Consider the following 18,809-nt stretch of genomic DNA (forward strand, 5'->3'; position numbering starts at 1 on the left):
TATATATATATATATATATATATATATATATATATATATATATATATATATATATATATATATATATATATATATATATATATATATATATATATATATATATATGCCTATATAATATATGTATGGGGTATCTAAGTATCTACCCCGTCAGTTGGCACCTGACATCTAAATACCTCGACACGCCATTGCATTTTACTAGTCTCCTTACTAAGCAATATCGTTCATATTATGTCTACACATGTGATCATATTATGCATGATGTAGGTCTGTCGTTTAAAGTAAATCTGTAACAAGAGCAACGGATAATTTGGAAGTATATATCTAAATCAAATAATAGCTACACTAATTCTTAATTCTTGGGTCGTTTCGGTTATTTGGAAGCTTCTCGGTCACTAGCTATTTATTTTGGAATTTAGGTAGATTAGATAGGTACAAACAATGGTAAGTTACCATGGTCTCAATTTTATATTAGAATTTGATTAGCAAAATCTAACTGCTTTTGTTTTGTTATAAAATAAGGTTCTTATGTTATTGTAAAGGAATTGTTCATTAAAGTTGTTAGCTGTTCAATATTTATTTTATTTTACTTGACATGAAGTATTAATTTGCTTGTTTAGGCGTAACATTGGAATTTTTAATAAAAAAATGGCGTCATCCTTGATGAATCAAATCCTGAATCAATCATCGCCTATTTTCGAGTAGATCTAGAAATCTAGATCTAGATCTACCTCAAATGGATTTATGCACAATGGTTATAGATAATGAATTGATCTATTTCAGTAGGACTTTTTTCATTTAATCCTACTTAACATGAGCAACAGCTAGGAATTCTACATCAAATACATCTAGATCTAGAATTTAGTCCCAGTAGTGTAGGGCCTATTTTTTTGAATTCTTGATCCACTCTTTTTTTTTTGCTCTTAGTCTTGCTTAGTTACTAGAATCTAGATCTAGATAGAATGTTTAGTTATTAGTTAGATCTAGTTAAGACTAGATTCTAGTCGGTTAAGTCATTAAGTCATAGGCCTACAGAGTTACAGAGCTTTAGAGTAGTTTAGAGACAGTATAATAAAATACATAAGACATCCAACATAGGCTTCCCTATATTTAATTTTTTAATGGGCCTTTCTAGACCATTCTTGTACTTGTTGAAGTTGTTGTGTTGTAATGTTGTGTTGTTGTCTATTAAAAGTAGGCTAATTATTAAAAATAATTTAAAATAACAAACTCCACATGTGTCTTCTTATGTATTAAGTATGTGATAAGAATCTATTATTTTGATCAGGCTGGAAACTTCCATATTTGATCTCATCTGACTTTGAACTATTTGATGAATACCAGCTTTGACAAATAAGCTTATTCTACACTACAATGACTTACAAACTAGTGAAACTATATAATAGTGATATAGAGATAATACAGTAATTTACACCTAGCATTTTATTGTTGAAAATCTTTAATTTTTTTGAGTTTAATATTTTTCTTAAATTAGAGCTGTACTCACTGTGCTTGTTTTCTGGCTTTTTTTTAATATCTACTTTTTTTCTAGTCTATAGGAGGAATACTAATAATAAAAACTTGTTTTTAATTAACAGGATGTCTTTTTAATGATTCGGCGTAAAAAGACAACCATCTTTACAGATGCCAAGGAAAACACCAAAATGGGCGAGGTCAAAAAAATTATTGAAGGAATTCTTAAAGTACCACCAGATCAGATGAGGTTATACAAAGATGACACTGTAAGGTTTCACTCAACTAAGCTCACTATCAGCCTATTTTACATTGCAGGTTTTAATTCATTACAAGTAATAGTGCATTTGATTCTCCTCTTAACAAAACTTTTTGGTTCTATTATAGATCATAGCTGATGAAAATAAACTATTGTCTGAGTACGGTTATACCAGTTCGGTGGCTAGAGCTCAGTCGCCTGCTACTATTGGTTTGATTTTTAGGACAGAAGGTGTGTAGAATATATTTTGTACTCGTTTGTTTTTACCATAATCTGTTAATTCTATATTAATATTATACAAAGTGTTCTGGGTCGTGAAAGTCCATTTATTAAACTAAACACAGTATGTTTTCCTGTTTCTTAAGGTTCTACTGCTCAATTAATTCGTTGCATGTTCTATATTTTAGAATAGAATTTTAAAATTTTCAATGTTTAGCTTAAATTATCAGCAGTTTTTTTATTTTATTCATGATTTTCAATTTCATGATGAGACTTACAGAAACCTGTTTTTTTAGATGGTGAATGGGAACAGTTGGACATTCATCCCTTGTCTAGCCCACCTGAACTGCCCGATGTCATGAAACCACAGGATGCAAACCAGGCTCACCAACCTGAATCTAACACTGTGTAAAGCAACTAGCCCAGAGAAACTTAGAGGGAAAATAACGGCAATAAAGCAAATACAAACACTTAGATAATCCTTGGCTTTTTAAAAATTTGATGAAGCTTATTGGCTTTGAGCAACACATTATAAAGTAAGCTCATATTTAGGAATATATATAAAAAATGTTTATAAATTAGAATAGATATGTAAAAGCCGTACTAGTTTTATTACTATAAGCAGTTATTGTATTTGATGTTACATGTTTTTTTGTATGAGCGTTTAAATTAAGAGTGCAAGAATCACTTTAGCTACTTGTGTTTCAATTTTTGTGTGAATAATTATTTTTTTTCCACTTAATGGGTGTAATTGTTTTTCTTGAGGTTTAATATTGATTATACAAAGTGTTAATTGAGAAATATGTTCTTCAAAACATTATGAAACCTTGGTCATAATTATACATTTGATTTGGTAAAGAACCAAAACTATTGTGAAATTTGTATTTATAGAACATGAAAAGTGTTTTTATACAAGTGAATATTGTATCCTACTGTAACCTGGTCATGTTTCTATGTGTGTTTAAGAGCGCAAGCCTTTTTTAAGTGACAGCAAGTGATCAGGCATTTCTTTGGTGTTTTCTTTAAATCTTTATATCATTAGTGCAGAGTTTTTTTTACTCTATACAATTAACCCTATTAATTTTGTTTACTAGATATTTAAAAAATAATGGGCACTTTTTGAAGGCTTATATATAATTCTAGCACTTTACTAGTCTTAATGGTTTTCCTTAAATGTATTTCTTACCCGATTGTATAGAAATATTTATTATAAACGAGCTGGGAAGTGTGTCAGTAAATTGGCCATGTGGTATTGTTTACTTGGAGTTTATACAAATGCACCTTCTGGTACCAGTGTTGTTTCAATTTGTAAAACAGATGGTTAATCTGCTCACTATGTATACACAATGACGCAACAGCCTCACGTCAGAAACACTGTCGACATAACCTTAAGGACTTCTCATAGATTTGACCTACTAAGCTTTTGAATGTTTTCTGTTTTGTAATGTTGACCAAAAACAAATTAAATCTTAATTTCTACCACTCAGCTGCTGTTTGCCAATTATATTTGGTTGTTGTTGTTATTGTTTTTTTTGTTATGGTTAAAGATGTGTTAACTTATTAAAGAATTTAAATTTCTGTTTCTCACAAGTTTGTTAATTATGCTGTAACAATATTTTCATTACATGCTCTCTATTTTTAATGCAATTTTATTAAGAACCTATAACTTCCTTTAAGTGGGAAATGGGAAGAATGAGACAAAATTCTATACTGACACATTAAATTACAGCCAGTGTTGTACTATACAATTAAAGTCTGTAGAACTTTTCTTAATAATTTTGTTTAAAGTAGCAACCTGTTGGGCCAAATGTTATTTCACACATGCTAGATCAGTATTGACAGCATTTTCTAACAGAATAAGCCAATATTGTCTACCTTTAATTGAAATTACTGCTTGACATCTCACACTATATTTTTCATCTTTATCAAAAATACTAAGGTTTATTTTTAATAGAATTTAAATGTAAACATCTTCAACAATTGTCTATAGGTCATAGTCACCAGATAGCTTTTTTACTTGGAATAAAGCTGACAAAGCAAAAGATGAGATTTAACTACCAAGAAAAAAATGGGTGGGCCAACAGTCATGGAAGATACATTTTGAAAATCAAGCAAAAGCATGTAGAAATAGAATAGGATCTGATGCAAAAGTGATAGGATTTTTAGTTTACATATAAAACGGTTGCCACAATATTGTTAACAAATGTAATACACAATGTAACCATTTCACAAGGTTAATGCTTTAGCAATAAACACTTTTTTTTATTTCTCTGACAATACACAGGCAAACAACAATGAAACTTAGAATAAAAACTTGTTTAATAATAATAAGCATGTATATACAAGTATTTTCTTGATTCAAAGATGATTAATCGATGCAAAAAAAAGTAATGTTAGCTTTACCCTTATGATTAATAACCAACTTTTTTTTTTTAAAAATGAGTATTTATAAAATATTTAAATGAATTTACAACATATTTAATGGATCAACAAAAATGAATCATTTTACTGGAGTTTAAGACAAAAAATTATCAGAGAAAAATGTTCACATACTTTAAAAAAAAATTTGAACTACATAAAAAAATCTTAAACATGTTACCTTTAAAAATTCTAAAATAAACAGGATTTAAAATAAAATTCAATATACAAGTTCCTTCATCACATAAATATTTTTTAAATTAAAAGACTAAATAGCCCCCATTTTTACCCAATCTTTAAGTTGCTAAAAATGACATTCCTCCACTGTGATTCTGTCCTAAACATGCTTTTAAAAAAAAAGTATTTAGCATGAGTAACAAAATATATTCCTGTACAGCAGTACTAACTTGTTATTAAGCATTACAAAATATACTTGAGCAGTAAATATATGTAATATTTATTATATTTTTTCAACAGTGTATAAACATATTTTCATGAATACTGAAATAATTTCCCTGGGTTAATTTTTAATAAAAATCACTGCTAATTATTATATAGATCAATCTTTAGTAATATGTAGCACTAATGCTCAGCCCAAGTGTGCCTTTCACAATGTCATCTTCTAAGTGGTAAAATTCTGGTTCCACTGGCACAAATCTGAGTATACCCAAATCATTGAGCTGGACTGCCCATTTGGGTGACTTGGTTAAAGAGAGTAGCATATCTGTGATTTTGTGTTTTAGTCTAGCTGTAAATAAACAGATGATATATTAATTAACTACAGTCATTTGCTCGAGAAAAAAAATAAAAAAACTTAAAAACATGTTGCTTTAACTAAATTTACATTTAAGAAAAGTAGACTACAGGCCATATATGAATTATATGGCACTTAGCATGCTACACCTACGAATACAACTAAATCAAGTTGAAGGTAATTACCTCCAGTAGTATGATTAAGAACAAAGAATAAGCTACACTTAAATAAAATAATATGTAAGGCTGTTTTAAGGGGAGGGGGGGAAGATTGACATTAGTCTAGTTTTTAACCATTTGAAGAATTGCTTGAATCACTGTTAATAAACAGTGCAAAAATTATTGCGTATTTAAATTATTTTCTAGTCAGTATGTAATGATGCCAATTAAAATAGTCAACTATATTAGCCTATAAATAGAAATACTCATGCAGATATCTAGTTAAAAATGTTCAGAAATGATAGACAAATCTTAGTCTAGGGTACTTTTCAGTCCCTACAAACTTAACACATGAGATTTAAAAGCTCCACCTAGCTCTGATGAGCATTTGATTAGAGATTAGGAAGATTAACATGGCGGGAAATGATGCAGAACATTTTTTTCTGCCGCAGTAGAAACAGACGAACCCAACTTCACCGGCTTTCATGGAGCATCAGGTCCAAAAGGGTACTTAATTTTACAAAAATTCCAACTACAAAAAAAACATGCATACCTGACAAACGACTGTTGAAAAGAAATGGGTAAATAGGTAATGGTCCTAGAGATTCAACGGAGGTAAATTTGTCGTGATGGTCTTCATGCTCTAGCAGGTAGCCAGCCAGTACCGTTGAGTCAACTGCCGCAGCCTCTACTCTAAAATCCCGAACCATTTTTATCGAGTTCAGGTGAGAACCTATGAAAACATGACACTTGCTATTTAAAGTAAAGGTAGCTAATTCAATATGTTGAATAATAGAAAACTGTTACAAGATTTAAGAAGTAAGATGATTTAACTTGAAATACATTTACTTCTTAATGCAATTAAAGAGTAGTTTAGCTAAAAAGACAACTGTCATATTACAAAAGAAACAAATACAAACAATGAAATTAACAGAAACAACAAGACAAAATTAAAAAAAAACATCAACAGAAATAAAAAAAACCAGAAAAAGTAAGACCAAAATCTAGATGAACAACAGATAAAATGAAACAACAGAAACAATAAAACAAAATAAAGATGAACAACAATAGAAACAATAAAACAAATAAAAACAGAAACAGAAAGACAAAAATCTAGACAAACAACAGATAAAATGAGACAAAAATAAAAAAAATCAGAAGCAGAAAATAGTAAGACAAAAATCTTGACGAACTATATATTCAATGAGACAACAATAGAAACAATAAGACAAACAGCAGCAGAGTTTAAAACACAAAGAAATAAACTCTACAAAACCTGAGAGAATGATGTTCCCAAAATGAGCTGCGTTTGTTTTCAAATGTTTTTTCAAGTAATCCAAAACAACCAGATTTCCACTGAGAGATGAATCATTGTTGTATGCCCAGCTGCAGCCTCTCAGGTCTTGGATGCTTTTGTACTTTTCTCTAGCAAATAAACACAATCACCTGCACACTTCAATAATAATTTGTCTACATCTTCAAGCTAGTTGTCAAAACTAATATATTCTTTTAAATTTAAAAACAAAGTGAGAGGTAAGAGTTCTTTAATTCATTGTTAAAGCCTTGTGAAGCAATTATGTCACCAGAGCATCCATGAGCTCAGTTTAGTCTCCAGATACCCGTTACAGCTAAATAAATTCAACACACTGTTCTATAAATGTTTGAAATAATTGTTAAACATCATTCAGTATTATTGTAACATTTTTTTTTTGTAGAAAAAACTCACTTGTTGGCTGAATTGATAATAATTTCTGAGAAATAGATTGGCCTGTCAGTCACTAGTGGATGCTTGTGTACAGGCGCGGCACGACATAGCTCCATATGGTCCTGCTTGTGCACTTTTAACCGCAAGTAATCCGTGCTATGCATAATGACTGAAAACATAAAATGTATCATTCAAGTAATCAGTAAAATGGATAATGACTGAAAAATATCTCATACTTGTTTTAAAAAAATGTCCTAACAAAAATACTAGCATATTAAATTATTATGTACTCTCAATAGAGTATTGTATTTTACAATAGGGCAGTTTTCATTTTTTTTAAAATATGGACCTCAGTATTCTGGGTTTTAATTGTTTAGCTACAATCACATAACTGTATAGCTGGTGATACTTTAAAACTCTCAGGATAAGCTAGATTTAAGATAGTCAGTATTTTAAATATTAGCAACATCAGCTAGATGCAGAACAGATTTTTAAATGTGTTTGTTGATAGAATATAGGGCCTAGCAATTATTTTCTAAACCAATTCTGTGAGAAAATGGTGTGAATTTAGACATACCAATGTCAGCTAAATCAGCAGAGAAAGGATTTGTTCGTGAAGGGCTTGGACCTGGGAATCTATCTTCTACCATAAGATCAACTTCCATTTCTGTTACTTCTTCGATGCAATCTCGAAGCATGGTGAAAATCGTGATGGGAACTTCTGGAGTCACATATGTGAGAATTCTCAATCTTGTTTTTGCACTATTTGCAGGATCAGTGCTTGACATCTTCTTGTTTGATCTTTTATCTCAAATACAACTCTAAAGAATAATATTTTTAATAAATGTATTTATTACTTTACAGACATTTAAATTTGATTAAAACCAGTTACATAATGATAATGTTAAAGTACAACATAGAAAACATAGGTTCTAGAATGATAAATTATATGCTATGGCACATAAAAATTCAAGCCTACTTTTGTTTGCACGTTCTACAATGACATTTGATATCCTGTCATCTTTCTGAAAATATTGTTTTTTTCTCCATTCTTTTTACGACTCACCAAGCAATATTGCCCCCATCTTATTTTCCTCTCTTCCTTGTTCTTGGCACACTTGTATCACAACTGAATCGATCAATCCAACGAATATAGTATAAATATGTTTAATATGTAGTCCGGTCAAGGCACGTGATCGGTCAACTTCATTTGGTTTATATTTCTTTGTGAAACTTACTGGTAACGCCACCTATCTGTTTATCCTTTGTATTTTTGGACACTCCTGTCATCCCCAGGCACATGGACCCCCAGTGTTCACCTTATAAGGATAGCAACTAGCATCGTCTCTGTATATGGGTGAACTGTATATGGGCGATGTGCCAGCGGCTTTTGACTGTACTTTGATGCTTGTCTCACCTTGCTGACATAGAAGGAGCTATAAAAACAGCAGTGACTATATTACAAAATTTAGGTGTTGATCCTTTGTGTTTAAGACACTCTCGTAATCTCAGTTGCTTGGACTTGATGGTTCACCTTTTAAAGATAGCAACTAGAAATGTCTCTTCTCTAGAACTGCGCCATATTTCATGCCTTTTTTTGTTGGTTGTCTAGATAGGATCTATTTAGTAACACATATTATGCGATATTAGTATTTTTATGTTTGTCTGCCTTATGGTCTGTCAGCCTTTTGGCTGTCGGCCTTTAAGTGACTTTAGTCTGTTGGCCGAGACGTGACCTGGAAGAAGACACCAAGAAGATTGGATACACCTGGAGACAGTTGGAGAGACTAGCCCTGGACAGAGATGTCTGGAAAGCTCTTGTCAGCAGCCTATGTCCCAGTAGGGACGACAGGCAAACATGACATGAGTCTATTGGCCTGGCTTATGTCCAGTCGGCTATCGGCCTATTGTCCTTGTCTGCCTTTTGTCATGTTGTCCTACACCCTTGTGGCCTTGAATTAGTTAGCGTATAGACTAATATAATAGACCAGCTAGATATAAATCTAGACTGACTAATGACTTTTTAAAAAAACTACACTAACAAACAACAACAAACAGACAGGGCTAGATTTCAATTTAAAACTAGATTCTAGAATCTAGTTCTATAGTTCTAGATATCTTATCTACTCTAGATCTATAAAATAATAAATATAAAAAAACGGTAATCTATCGTTTTGGGTACGTAAAATCGCCCGCGGCTATTAATGTACGAAAACGTTACCTCATTGTCAAGGCTTTAATAGAAGTTTATTGTCATATGTTTGTGTCAAATATTATAGATAAATGAATAATAAACCTAAATCAATGGCTAAATATATTGATATAGGCCAAAAATTAACTTTAAACAGCTGTGTCTGAGAGCAAGATTTGCTATATAAACAGCAGCCATTTGTAAAATAGAGTGGCTTCCCACTGAATCTGGCGCTATTAGCTTATAAAAATAAAACTTAGACAAGATGGCTGCTATAGTAATTGAGCATGGTTGCATCTGTTGGAAACGGTGAACGGAAAAAAAGTCACAGGAAAAAAAAACACAGAAAAAAAGTCAGTTTTTGCTAGGAAAAAAGTCAGAAAAAAAGTCACAAAAAACTTTTTAGAAATATTTTTATTTATTTGTTAAGTATTGTAAAATTCTGTATGTTTATTGTTGTGGTTTGTATTTTTTGATAGCATAAATTATTTATAGACGTTAAAACAATTATGATTTATAACAATTGTAAGTAAAAATACTCTAAGATAATTAACACAACAATCTCAACTTTTGTTACGTATTTAGTTAAATATGCGGTAGAAAAGTTAATTATAAAAGAAATTTAGGCACATTTTGCCGTAGGCTATTCTCTGGTCGGCCTCTCCTCAGTAGGCATTGTCCCAACATATTTTGTGTTGTTGACGTTATGCGTCAATGACAGCCTTTGAACCTTGTTGGCTTTCTGTTTTGATCATATGCTTTGTTATGTAATGAGCGTGATAAATGTGGGCAATAAAGGTGGTTGAACTAAACATAACTATTGTTGCCATGAGTTGAGGGCAGCAAGTCAGATGAACTTACCATTTCACGGTAATTTAATATTGGTATTTTTAAAAAAAACACGATGAAAAACGTGGACTTTGGAGCATTCTATTAAATGCTACTAATCTTAAGTTTAAAATAATTACAATCTACATACTTATAATAAATATTTTTAGATGAATTTTAAACATTCCTATGCGTATACAGCCTGCACACATTACATAACATTTAATTAATCCTAAGTTAATTTGCTCTCTCTAAATATTTAATACATAAAAGTATTAAGTATTAACAAATACCATGCAAATATATATTTGTGACCTTTTTTCCTGTGACTTTTTTTCCTGTGACTTTTTTTCCTGTGACTTTTTTTCTGTTTTTTTTTTCCTGTGACTTTTTTTCCTACAATCGTTGGAAACATAGCTAGTCTTCATTTATTACGGAAAAGTTTTAATTCAATTGTTTAAAAATAGGTACATGAGTACATAGGCCTAAAAGCCCTAAAATTTAGGGCCTAAATGAACCAAGGAAACATTTTTGTATTTTAAAAAACATAAATCCTCCTCAAAATGTGAAACAATTAGATCTATTAAAATTTAAGGAGTCACCTGTTTTTCACATTACAAGTCGCGGGCGATTTTACGTACCTAAACTAAAACGATAGATTACCAAAAAACTTTCTATTCTAGCTTAGCTACAATATCTATGAATTCTATGCCTATTTTAGCTAGTGGCTAGTGGCTGGAGTAGAGTACTTTAGAATAGTAGAATTAGTAGTCTAGTCTAGTCTAGATCTAGACTAGTCTACTCAAAAATGTCGATGGAAAGATTAAACGATATATCAGAATATATCTAGATCTAGATATCTATATAAGATACTAATCTAGATTAGATCTAGAATTTTATCTTGTCTAGATTTAGATCTAGATCTAAATCTAGATCTAGATCTAGATCTAGATCTAGATCTAGATCTAATCTAAGTACTAATTTAAACTTTTGACACGTAAACCTCACCGGTCATAGATTCTAGATCGACACTTGCTGCACAGTACTGTCAGCTGATGGTAGCAGTCTACTACTTTAGGAGATATGGCCTTGACATTAGACCCTAAATTAAAAATATCTAGATCTACATTTTTTTAGGCCTAGGCATAGTCATTTAACATTGTTTTCCTATTTGCGTTTGCGTTGATAACTTGATAGGCGTATGGCCCATAATGGCAGTGTAGAGTTAGATTCTAAAATCTATATTTCTAGATCTGCATATTAGTTATTAGATTTAGAAAATCTGGATGTATTTAGAGTGTGTAAAATGGACATGAATGAGGACGAGGTATCGATTCTTACTTCAATAATAACTTATTTAATAATATTTTAATATTTTACATAGCCTTTCTCTATACTTATTATACTATACTACTAGATCTAGTACTAGTCTATAGTTTCTAAAGTATAGTAAGTAGATATAGATCTATGGGGGGGGGGGGGGGGAAGGATAGAATATAATCTAACTAGAATAGATAGAATATAGTAATAGTAGGCCTATAGTATAGTGAATAGCCAATCAGCTGGCCTAGCATAAGTATCGGCCTAATGAATTATGTATATTATTATATTATATAAAATTATAAATATATAGGCCAGGGGGGGGGGCAGGGCCTAGGGCCTATATATAGTATATAGATTCAATATATATATATAGTAATAGTATATATATATATATATAGGCCTATATGTATATATATATATATATATATATATATATATATATATATATATATATATATATATATATATATAGGCCTATATAAATAAATAAATATATATATATATATATAGGCCTATATAAATAAATATATATATATATATATATATATATATATATCAGGGGCGTAGCGAGGGGGGGGGGTGGGGGGTGCGGACCGCACCGGGTGACACCATTTTGGGGGGTGACACCAAGGCAAAAAATAGCAAAATATATAGAGAAAAACTTGAGGGGGGGTGCAAATCAAAAGTTTGAGGGGGGTGCAAATCAAAAACTTGATCGGGGAGGGTGCAAATGGAAAATTTGTCCCTGGGAAGGGTCGCTACGCCTCTGGGGGGTGACACCATTAAGTGCCGCACCGGGTGACACCCGACCTCGCTACGCCACGGATATATATATATATATAGGCTATTGGTCATGACCTATAATATTAATTAGTTATATAGTTATATAGGCCATACTATTATACAATACCAGCAGTGATTCTTTCAGGCACCCTATGAAGGGGGAGGTATTGTCCTTGAAGTGCCCCCCACCTCCCCCAGAACACATCCACCACTTGGATAAAATTGTATGAAAAAAATAAATTACTTATATTGAAAATATATTCGTAAAGTATAGTTCCCTTTTCAAACCTGATGGTCTCTAGGGCAAGTGAAGTAGAGTTCACTTGTTTCTGTGACCTCGGCATATGTAAATATGTATAGGACATACTTAACCAGTGCCCCCTACCCTCCCTAGATAAATGGCTGCAAGAAACCCTGTATATTACAGGTCTGTTGGCCTATACATAAACTGGCAGACAAAGTAAATCTTACACACACAGGCTAGAATCTATATATTATTTATTAAAAACATTTACACATTATCTACAACATACTTTTAAAAGTGTATATTGTATACAGTTATAATGATTGCACAAATGTTTTCTATAGGCCATATGCCCTATAGTATAGCCTATATATAACATGCTACATATAATTAGTTTTTTAATGATAAAAGTTAAACATGTGATTGGGTCAATAAAAAAATGAGATGCAAGAACAATGTTTGGTTACTGTGTTGTTTTCTGTGCAAATTCTGAGACTTTGTTATTTTATTTTATTTTTTGCATCACATAGCATCACTAAAAATCAAATGATGTTGTATGTTTATGTAATTAATAATTAATATAGCATAGCCTGTACTCGAATTTTTACATACTTTAAAGACTAAAAATTATAAGCTTATCAGTAACTTATCTCTCAAACAGCTGATAATAACAGTGTCATTTACTGTTTTGTTGTGCAGTGAACAGTATTATTAATCCTGAATGAAACACATGATGATGGAACAGCTAGACTTTATACTTGGTATCAGCAGTGCAATATCAAGTCTCATAGGGTTAACATTTTATGCCTTGTACAGATCTCACACAGAAACAGCTAGACAAATTAAAGTAAGTATACAATATACAATTTATATTTGTGTGTATTATATTGTAAACAGACTTTGGATAATAGCAATATATATAGCATTTAAACTAAAATGTGATTACTGCTTATTTATATATTATAATGATTGTATATTCGCATTGTGAGATCTATAAATCACTTTTAGTATCTACTTTCATCGTTAAGTTATTTTTCTGGATGATCATGGTTAGTGTAATGAAAAGAATCAGGAATTTGGTTAGGGTCAAGATTAAGGTCAGTGAGAGGGTAAAGTTTGGGGCTAGGGTTAAGGTGGCTGTAGTTGATCCCATTATAAATATGCTATGTGGGACTGATTAATAATAATAAAACCAGTATACTTTCTAAAATATTATAGGATATATATATATATATATATATATATATATATATATATATATATATATATATATATATATATATATATATATATATATATATATATATATATATATATATATATATATATATATATATATATATATATATATATAACAGGACTATATGCAATAATATGAATAACAATCACCACAGAATCTGCAAGTATGGCACCCAGATTCAGACTTATACAAGCAGTTGCAGTTACAAGGCAATTATTGTTTAGCCTATGCAGCAGTGGGGGGTGTTGTGACAGCAACAGAACACACCCTCAAAAGCCAGTATGGAGAACAACAGGGTGTTATACAACGCTTACAGATGACAGAACATAAATCTAAATACGTTGCTGGAAATTGGTAAATTTTCTGTTTTTTTTTTTCTTTTTGTTTGTGTGGGATGGTCAGATGGTAGAGCACAGGACTACTAACTTGAATGTTTTAGTTTGGATACTGACTTGTGTCCATACACACTCTGATGGGTACAAGACTCACGTTTAGGAAAGTAAATGCAGTTGTGCCAAGGTCACAGAAACAGTTAAACTCTACTTCATCTGCCCTGTGGATCACCATGTCCAAAATAATAACTTTTTCTTTATGTTTTCATAAAGAGGTATAACTTTCATATCTATCATCTAAGCTCATGCAATGGATTTGGATTACACCTACAATTTATTTGCTTGTTTGCTCAGATTCAGTAAAGAATGTCAATAATTCATCAAATAAATTATTCTATATGAAGCTTTCATAAACCGTTTGAGCAAAGTGATCTGTTTGTCTATTGAATGGTGATGTAGTACTTCAGGGTGACTTATATTTGCTTCTGCTCATAGGATGGAAACTTTATGTTTTATTGGGTATTAGACAGGCTGGGGAAAGATACAGGTGACTGCATAGTGCTGACCACACATTCCTTTATAGCCATGGCTGACAGAAAATAATTAACTCTACTTTATCTGTCAATAAGAATACTCTAATTATAATTTTACTTTTAATATAAGCCCTATTGAACTGTTAACAGTAGTGGGGAATGTACAAACTGTTGATTGTAGCTTTCAGATGTGAACTTTTAACTATGTCTTTCATTTCCTTATCTAGATTTCCTAATTAATAAAGTGGAGATTTTTTATTCATTTATTTGAACTATAACCTTCTTATGTTAAAGATTCTTTTAATTACTTTTCAGTTTTCTTTGATGAAATATTATTTTTTCTTTTGCACAAATCAGCACCAAAGATTATAACATTTTAAAATGTAATATTATTTTACAAGGATCGACTTTAAAACCGTGGTTCAGGATTCCACTTCATATGCACAGTTTGCTTTAATGACTGCCGAGCCAGAAGATTCAAAGTACAGAGTTGAAGTACATAAATGTGAAAGTGCTGGTCAGATAAAAGGGGAACTGGACATTACCCATGACAAGTTCAAACAAAGATCTTCTATTTTTACAAAAGTATTTCAGATTTTTTAAATCAAAATTTTAAAATTTATTTGAACTATAATTTTGTGCTCACTTTGAAATCAAACACATACACGCAATAATTAGCCTATATCTTATTAATTTGAAAATCATAGTTATTTTTGTAAATTAGCTTGTAGGATTTTTTTGTTGCTCTTTTATGGTTAGGATTAGTTAAGTTATTGTTCGGTTTGGGTGGGTGTAAATACTAGCCAATTCAAATTATAAAATTGCATAGTTGCTTTCTCTTTTTGGGTTTAATGGGAAAGAGCCAAAACATCTGTAATTACTAAAGTAAACTTAAGAAAAACAATTTACAAAAAAAACCACAACTACATGAAAATTGTTTGTAAATTCTATTTGATTACATAAACACGTCTTATTTTTTCTTATTACTTCTTACCATCTAGATAGGCTTGGACAGGCTGTTTGGAGATGTAACGAAAGGAGTTCAGGAAACAGAGTCTATGCTACTCAATGGAACAGCTGTTTTAAGCATCGGTAAAGTGTTCCTGGATCAGGGAAAAATTAAGATAACAGCACCCCTACCATCCACTGGTTCTTACATTATCACCAAAATGACACTACGCGAATTAGTTCACCACTTAGAAAATCAGTCGTTCCAGTTGAAAAAAAAATCTGCGATTTTCATCTTAGTTGGAGGTAGCTTGCTGGCGTACATGATTTGCAGACACATAAATAAAGTGAGGGAAGAGAGAAAGACACGGTTAGAGTTAGAGGCCATACGTAACATAATAGAAGCTAATACTGATACTGATAGAGATTTTTATAGCTCTGATGAGGAACTGTGTGTTGTTTGTTTAACAAACCCAAGAGAATGTGTGGCTGTTGGATGTGGACATCTAGCCCTGTGTGGTGATTGCGCTGAATGTCTATCTGAACCAAAGAAATGTCCCATATGTCGAGCAGATGTTTCTTTTATTCCAGTTTACCATCCCTAGCTATACATCTTAACTTATTTAGTATATCTTTGTAGTTTTTTAATCAAGGGTTTTTAGAAATTCCTTTGAAAGCTAATTTTTGTGTTGGTTTTCAAATATGTGCATATCATTACAGTGCTGAGCTCAATTGTAACAATGCAGGTCATCACTGTTTATTGTTAGTTATGTGAATTGAAAAATATTCTTAAATCTTTTTTCATGAAGATAATATTTCTTGTACACTAATGTAGGCCTAGATTAACTTCCAACTAAATAAGTTAGGCTCTCATTTTATTTATATTCTATTTTATATATTGCATTAACTCCCAACTAAATAATTTAGGTGAAAATATTAGACAATTTAAACTGTTATTGTACCATAATATTGTTGGCCTATGAAAATTTCCTGTTGAAAACCGGGTACCAGTTTTTCATTATAGAACAGAAGTCAAAGAGCTTAGATTTATATAAGGTGGGCTAACATTAGGGTACAGAGTTTCTTTCAGACATCTCTTTGGGGAGAGAGTGCCCCCCCCCCCCCCCCCCCCCGCACCAAATCACAAATCATGCACAGTGTTTTTATTTTATTTTGTACCAGTAATGCTCTTCTCATGTTTTCCTTCAAATGTTATTTTTTGTAAATATTTTTTTTTTAAGTGCCTTAAATGCCTTATTGTAATTTATGCCAATAATTTACTTAAAATAATAAAACTTGCCATGAAACATTCTAAATTATTTTTTTTTTTGTCTAAATAAAGCATTATCATAATCAAATACATATAATTTATTGTTTATCCTGAAACTCATCTATTTATTTTTTTTACATTTTTTTTTACTGTAATACAACATGTTTAATTCAGAAACAGCTTTGGTTGGTGGTCGTGCTGAAAGAGACGCTGCACCAACAAATATTTTTTAAAGAAGGGGGGATAACCACGAAATTGCAAAATGATTTGTTTCTGACCAGAGGTAGTCTTCCCTAACTTAACTTGTAATTTTTAGAAGAAAAAAAAAGAAACCTTTTCAGTCACAAAGAGTAACATCAAAAGCTGAACCCTCCACCGCCCTCTATGGGGGTTATTGATCAGATCTACACGACTAATAAAAAAAAGCAAGATGAAATAAAATATTATAAAAATGTTTGTGATATTTTAAACCAGCAATCTTTTAGTAAAGATATACAATCGATTTTCCTTAAATCATTAACCGTCGCGATTCGCGAAGCATTTACCCTCTGAAGTCAGGTTCCTTTAAGACATTTTTTCAGGGGAGGAGAGCGCAAAATTTGCCGGCTGCTATTGTTAATCATCAACGTTTAACACCTAGTAATTTTAAATAAATTTATTGAGCTGTGAGTGTGAGTTAACAAGTTATATTTTTTAGTTTAGCACTAGTGTTGTTTAAGTATGTAATTGATCTGCTAAGGTTTTGCGAACCTCCTTGTCAGCACGAGAATGCACAGATGAGTGAACAACACAACTTCGGTCTCCCTTAATTAAACCTAATGGGGCACAAGTTAATCAGCCAAACAGCTGTGTGAAATATTTTAACAGCGCGCTGATTTTTCACCATTTAGGGGGGTGACATGAAGGCAAAAAATAGCAAAATATATACAGGAAAGTGATAATTCCACTTAGTTAAATAATTAATTACAGTGAAGTAAATAGTCTTTTAAGAGCAAAGTGGACAAATCCCGACACGGGTGGAAGAGGGAGAGGTGCCGGGGGGGGGGGGGGTGTTACCCCATAACGTAAACCTGCTAATGATAAAGAAAACATGCAACATCCAGTTGAATTTATAACCAAATATAGATACAAATCGTTAGTATTATCTGAGCACAATTTAAAGCAATCACCGTGGGGTGACGGGGGGGGGGGGAGGAACTTACATCAACTCAACTTTGCAATATATAATGTCTGAAGAATATATATATATATATATATATATATATATATATATATATATATATATATATTGCGCTGGAGTGGGGGGGGGGGGGGTTGACACCATTAGGTGCCGCACCGGGTGACACTCGACCTCACTACGCCACTGCCACCACCACTTAAACTTCTTTTATGTTTTCCTACATATATTTATTATTTTTTTGTGTTAATATTTTTTGTCTGAATGCCTTAATTTAGCCTACTTAATGCAAATAATTTATTTAAAATAATAAAAATGTGCCCTGAAACATGGTATAATTATTTTCTCTCTCTAAATTGGGGTTTATGTAATTAAATACAGATGAAAATCTAATACATATAGTAATCCAAGCCCCCCCCCCCCCCGGGAGAAAAGAGTCTGGAAGAAACACTGATGATCAGTGGCGTAGCGAGGTCGGGTGTCACCCGGTGCGGCACTTAATGGTGTCACCCCCCAGAGGCGCAAAGACCCTTCCCGGGGACAAACTTTCAATTTTCGATTTACACCCCCCCCCCCCCTCAAACTTTCGATTTGCACCCCCCACCTCTTTAAAAGGCTATTTAACACTCTAATTAATCACTCTATTAAGTGGAATTATCATTTTTCTCTATATATTTTGCTATTTTTTGCCTTGGTGTCACCCCCGTAAATGGTGTCACCCGGTGCGGTCCGCACCCCCCCGCACTCCCCTCGCTACGCCCCTGCTGATGATAATCTAAAAGGAAATGGCAAACCAGATACTACTAACGATTTCTAAATAAATCATTTTTCTAAGAAGTAGGCTATATACAAACCGTTTCATTCGGAAATAACTTTTTCTTTCCGCGCCCATTCTCATTTAATTACATACACATTTATTTTACTATTTATTAACCGTTATTATTTTGGTAATTGTAC

General features: G+C 32.0%; 3 protein-coding genes across 3 annotated transcripts; 2 read left to right on the forward strand and 1 right to left on the reverse strand.

The window, feature by feature from the left end:
- Nucleotides 1–379: 379 nt before the first annotated feature.
- LOC131936241 (elongin-B-like) lies at nucleotides 380–3,434 on the forward strand. Its single transcript, XM_059293149.1, has 4 exons — nucleotides 380–441; nucleotides 1,596–1,739; nucleotides 1,858–1,960; nucleotides 2,245–3,434. Exons 1-4 carry the CDS (start codon nucleotides 439–441, stop codon nucleotides 2,358–2,360), a joined length of 366 nt encoding a protein of 121 aa, XP_059149132.1. The 5' UTR covers nucleotides 380–438; the 3' UTR covers nucleotides 2,361–3,434.
- An 815-nt stretch (nucleotides 3,435–4,249) lies between these two features.
- On the reverse strand, nucleotides 4,250–11,088 carry LOC131936243 (uncharacterized). The gene is made up of 6 exons (XM_059293151.1): nucleotides 11,011–11,088; nucleotides 7,561–7,804; nucleotides 7,005–7,152; nucleotides 6,555–6,703; nucleotides 5,832–6,011; nucleotides 4,250–5,114 (listed from the first exon to the last, which is right to left on the reverse strand). The coding sequence occupies exons 2-6, from the start codon at nucleotides 7,769–7,771 to the stop codon at nucleotides 4,933–4,935; spliced, it is 870 nt and encodes a 289-aa protein (XP_059149134.1). The 5' UTR covers nucleotides 7,772–7,804; nucleotides 11,011–11,088; the 3' UTR covers nucleotides 4,250–4,932.
- On the forward strand, nucleotides 11,045–16,500 carry LOC131936242 (mitochondrial ubiquitin ligase activator of NFKB 1). Its single transcript, XM_059293150.1, has 5 exons — nucleotides 11,045–11,329; nucleotides 13,052–13,199; nucleotides 13,747–13,946; nucleotides 14,859–15,042; nucleotides 15,459–16,500. The coding sequence occupies exons 2-5, from the start codon at nucleotides 13,074–13,076 to the stop codon at nucleotides 16,008–16,010; spliced, it is 1,062 nt and encodes a 353-aa protein (XP_059149133.1). The 5' UTR covers nucleotides 11,045–11,329; nucleotides 13,052–13,073; the 3' UTR covers nucleotides 16,011–16,500.
- Nucleotides 16,501–18,809: the final 2,309 nt, after the last annotated feature.

The sequence above is a fragment of the Physella acuta genome, unplaced genomic scaffold (genome assembly GCF_028476545.2).
Source record: "Physella acuta isolate Inbredline_101_S28 unplaced genomic scaffold, ASM2847654v3 ptg000173l, whole genome shotgun sequence".
NCBI lineage: Eukaryota > Metazoa > Mollusca > Gastropoda > Physidae > Physella > Physella acuta.

Excerpts from the sequence above, each read along its gene's own strand:
- LOC131936241 (XM_059293149.1), top strand. Across the intron at positions 1,740-1,857 it reads GGTTATACAAAGATGACACT|ATCATAGCTGATGAAAATAA; the intron begins GTAAGGTTTCAC and ends GTTCTATTATAG. Across the intron at positions 1,961-2,244 it reads TTTGATTTTTAGGACAGAAG|ATGGTGAATGGGAACAGTTG; the intron begins GTGTGTAGAATA and ends CTGTTTTTTTAG.
- LOC131936243 (XM_059293151.1), bottom strand. The coding sequence starts at position 7,771 with ATGTCAAGCACTGATCCTGCAAATAGTGCAAAAACAAGATTGAGAATT. Across the intron at positions 6,704-7,004 it reads ATTATCAATTCAGCCAACAA|AGAAAAGTACAAAAGCATCC; the intron begins GTGAGTTTTTTC and ends TTTATTTGCTAG. Across the intron at positions 5,115-5,831 it reads TTTCAACAGTCGTTTGTCAG|CTAGACTAAAACACAAAATC; the intron begins GTATGCATGTTT and ends GTTTATTTACAG.
- LOC131936242 (XM_059293150.1), top strand. The coding sequence starts at position 13,074 with ATGAAACACATGATGATGGAACAGCTAGACTTTATACTTGGTATCAGC. Across the intron at positions 13,947-14,858 it reads AAATACGTTGCTGGAAATTG|GATCGACTTTAAAACCGTGG; the intron begins GTAAATTTTCTG and ends TTATTTTACAAG. Across the intron at positions 15,043-15,458 it reads GATCTTCTATTTTTACAAAA|ATAGGCTTGGACAGGCTGTT; the intron begins GTATTTCAGATT and ends CTTACCATCTAG.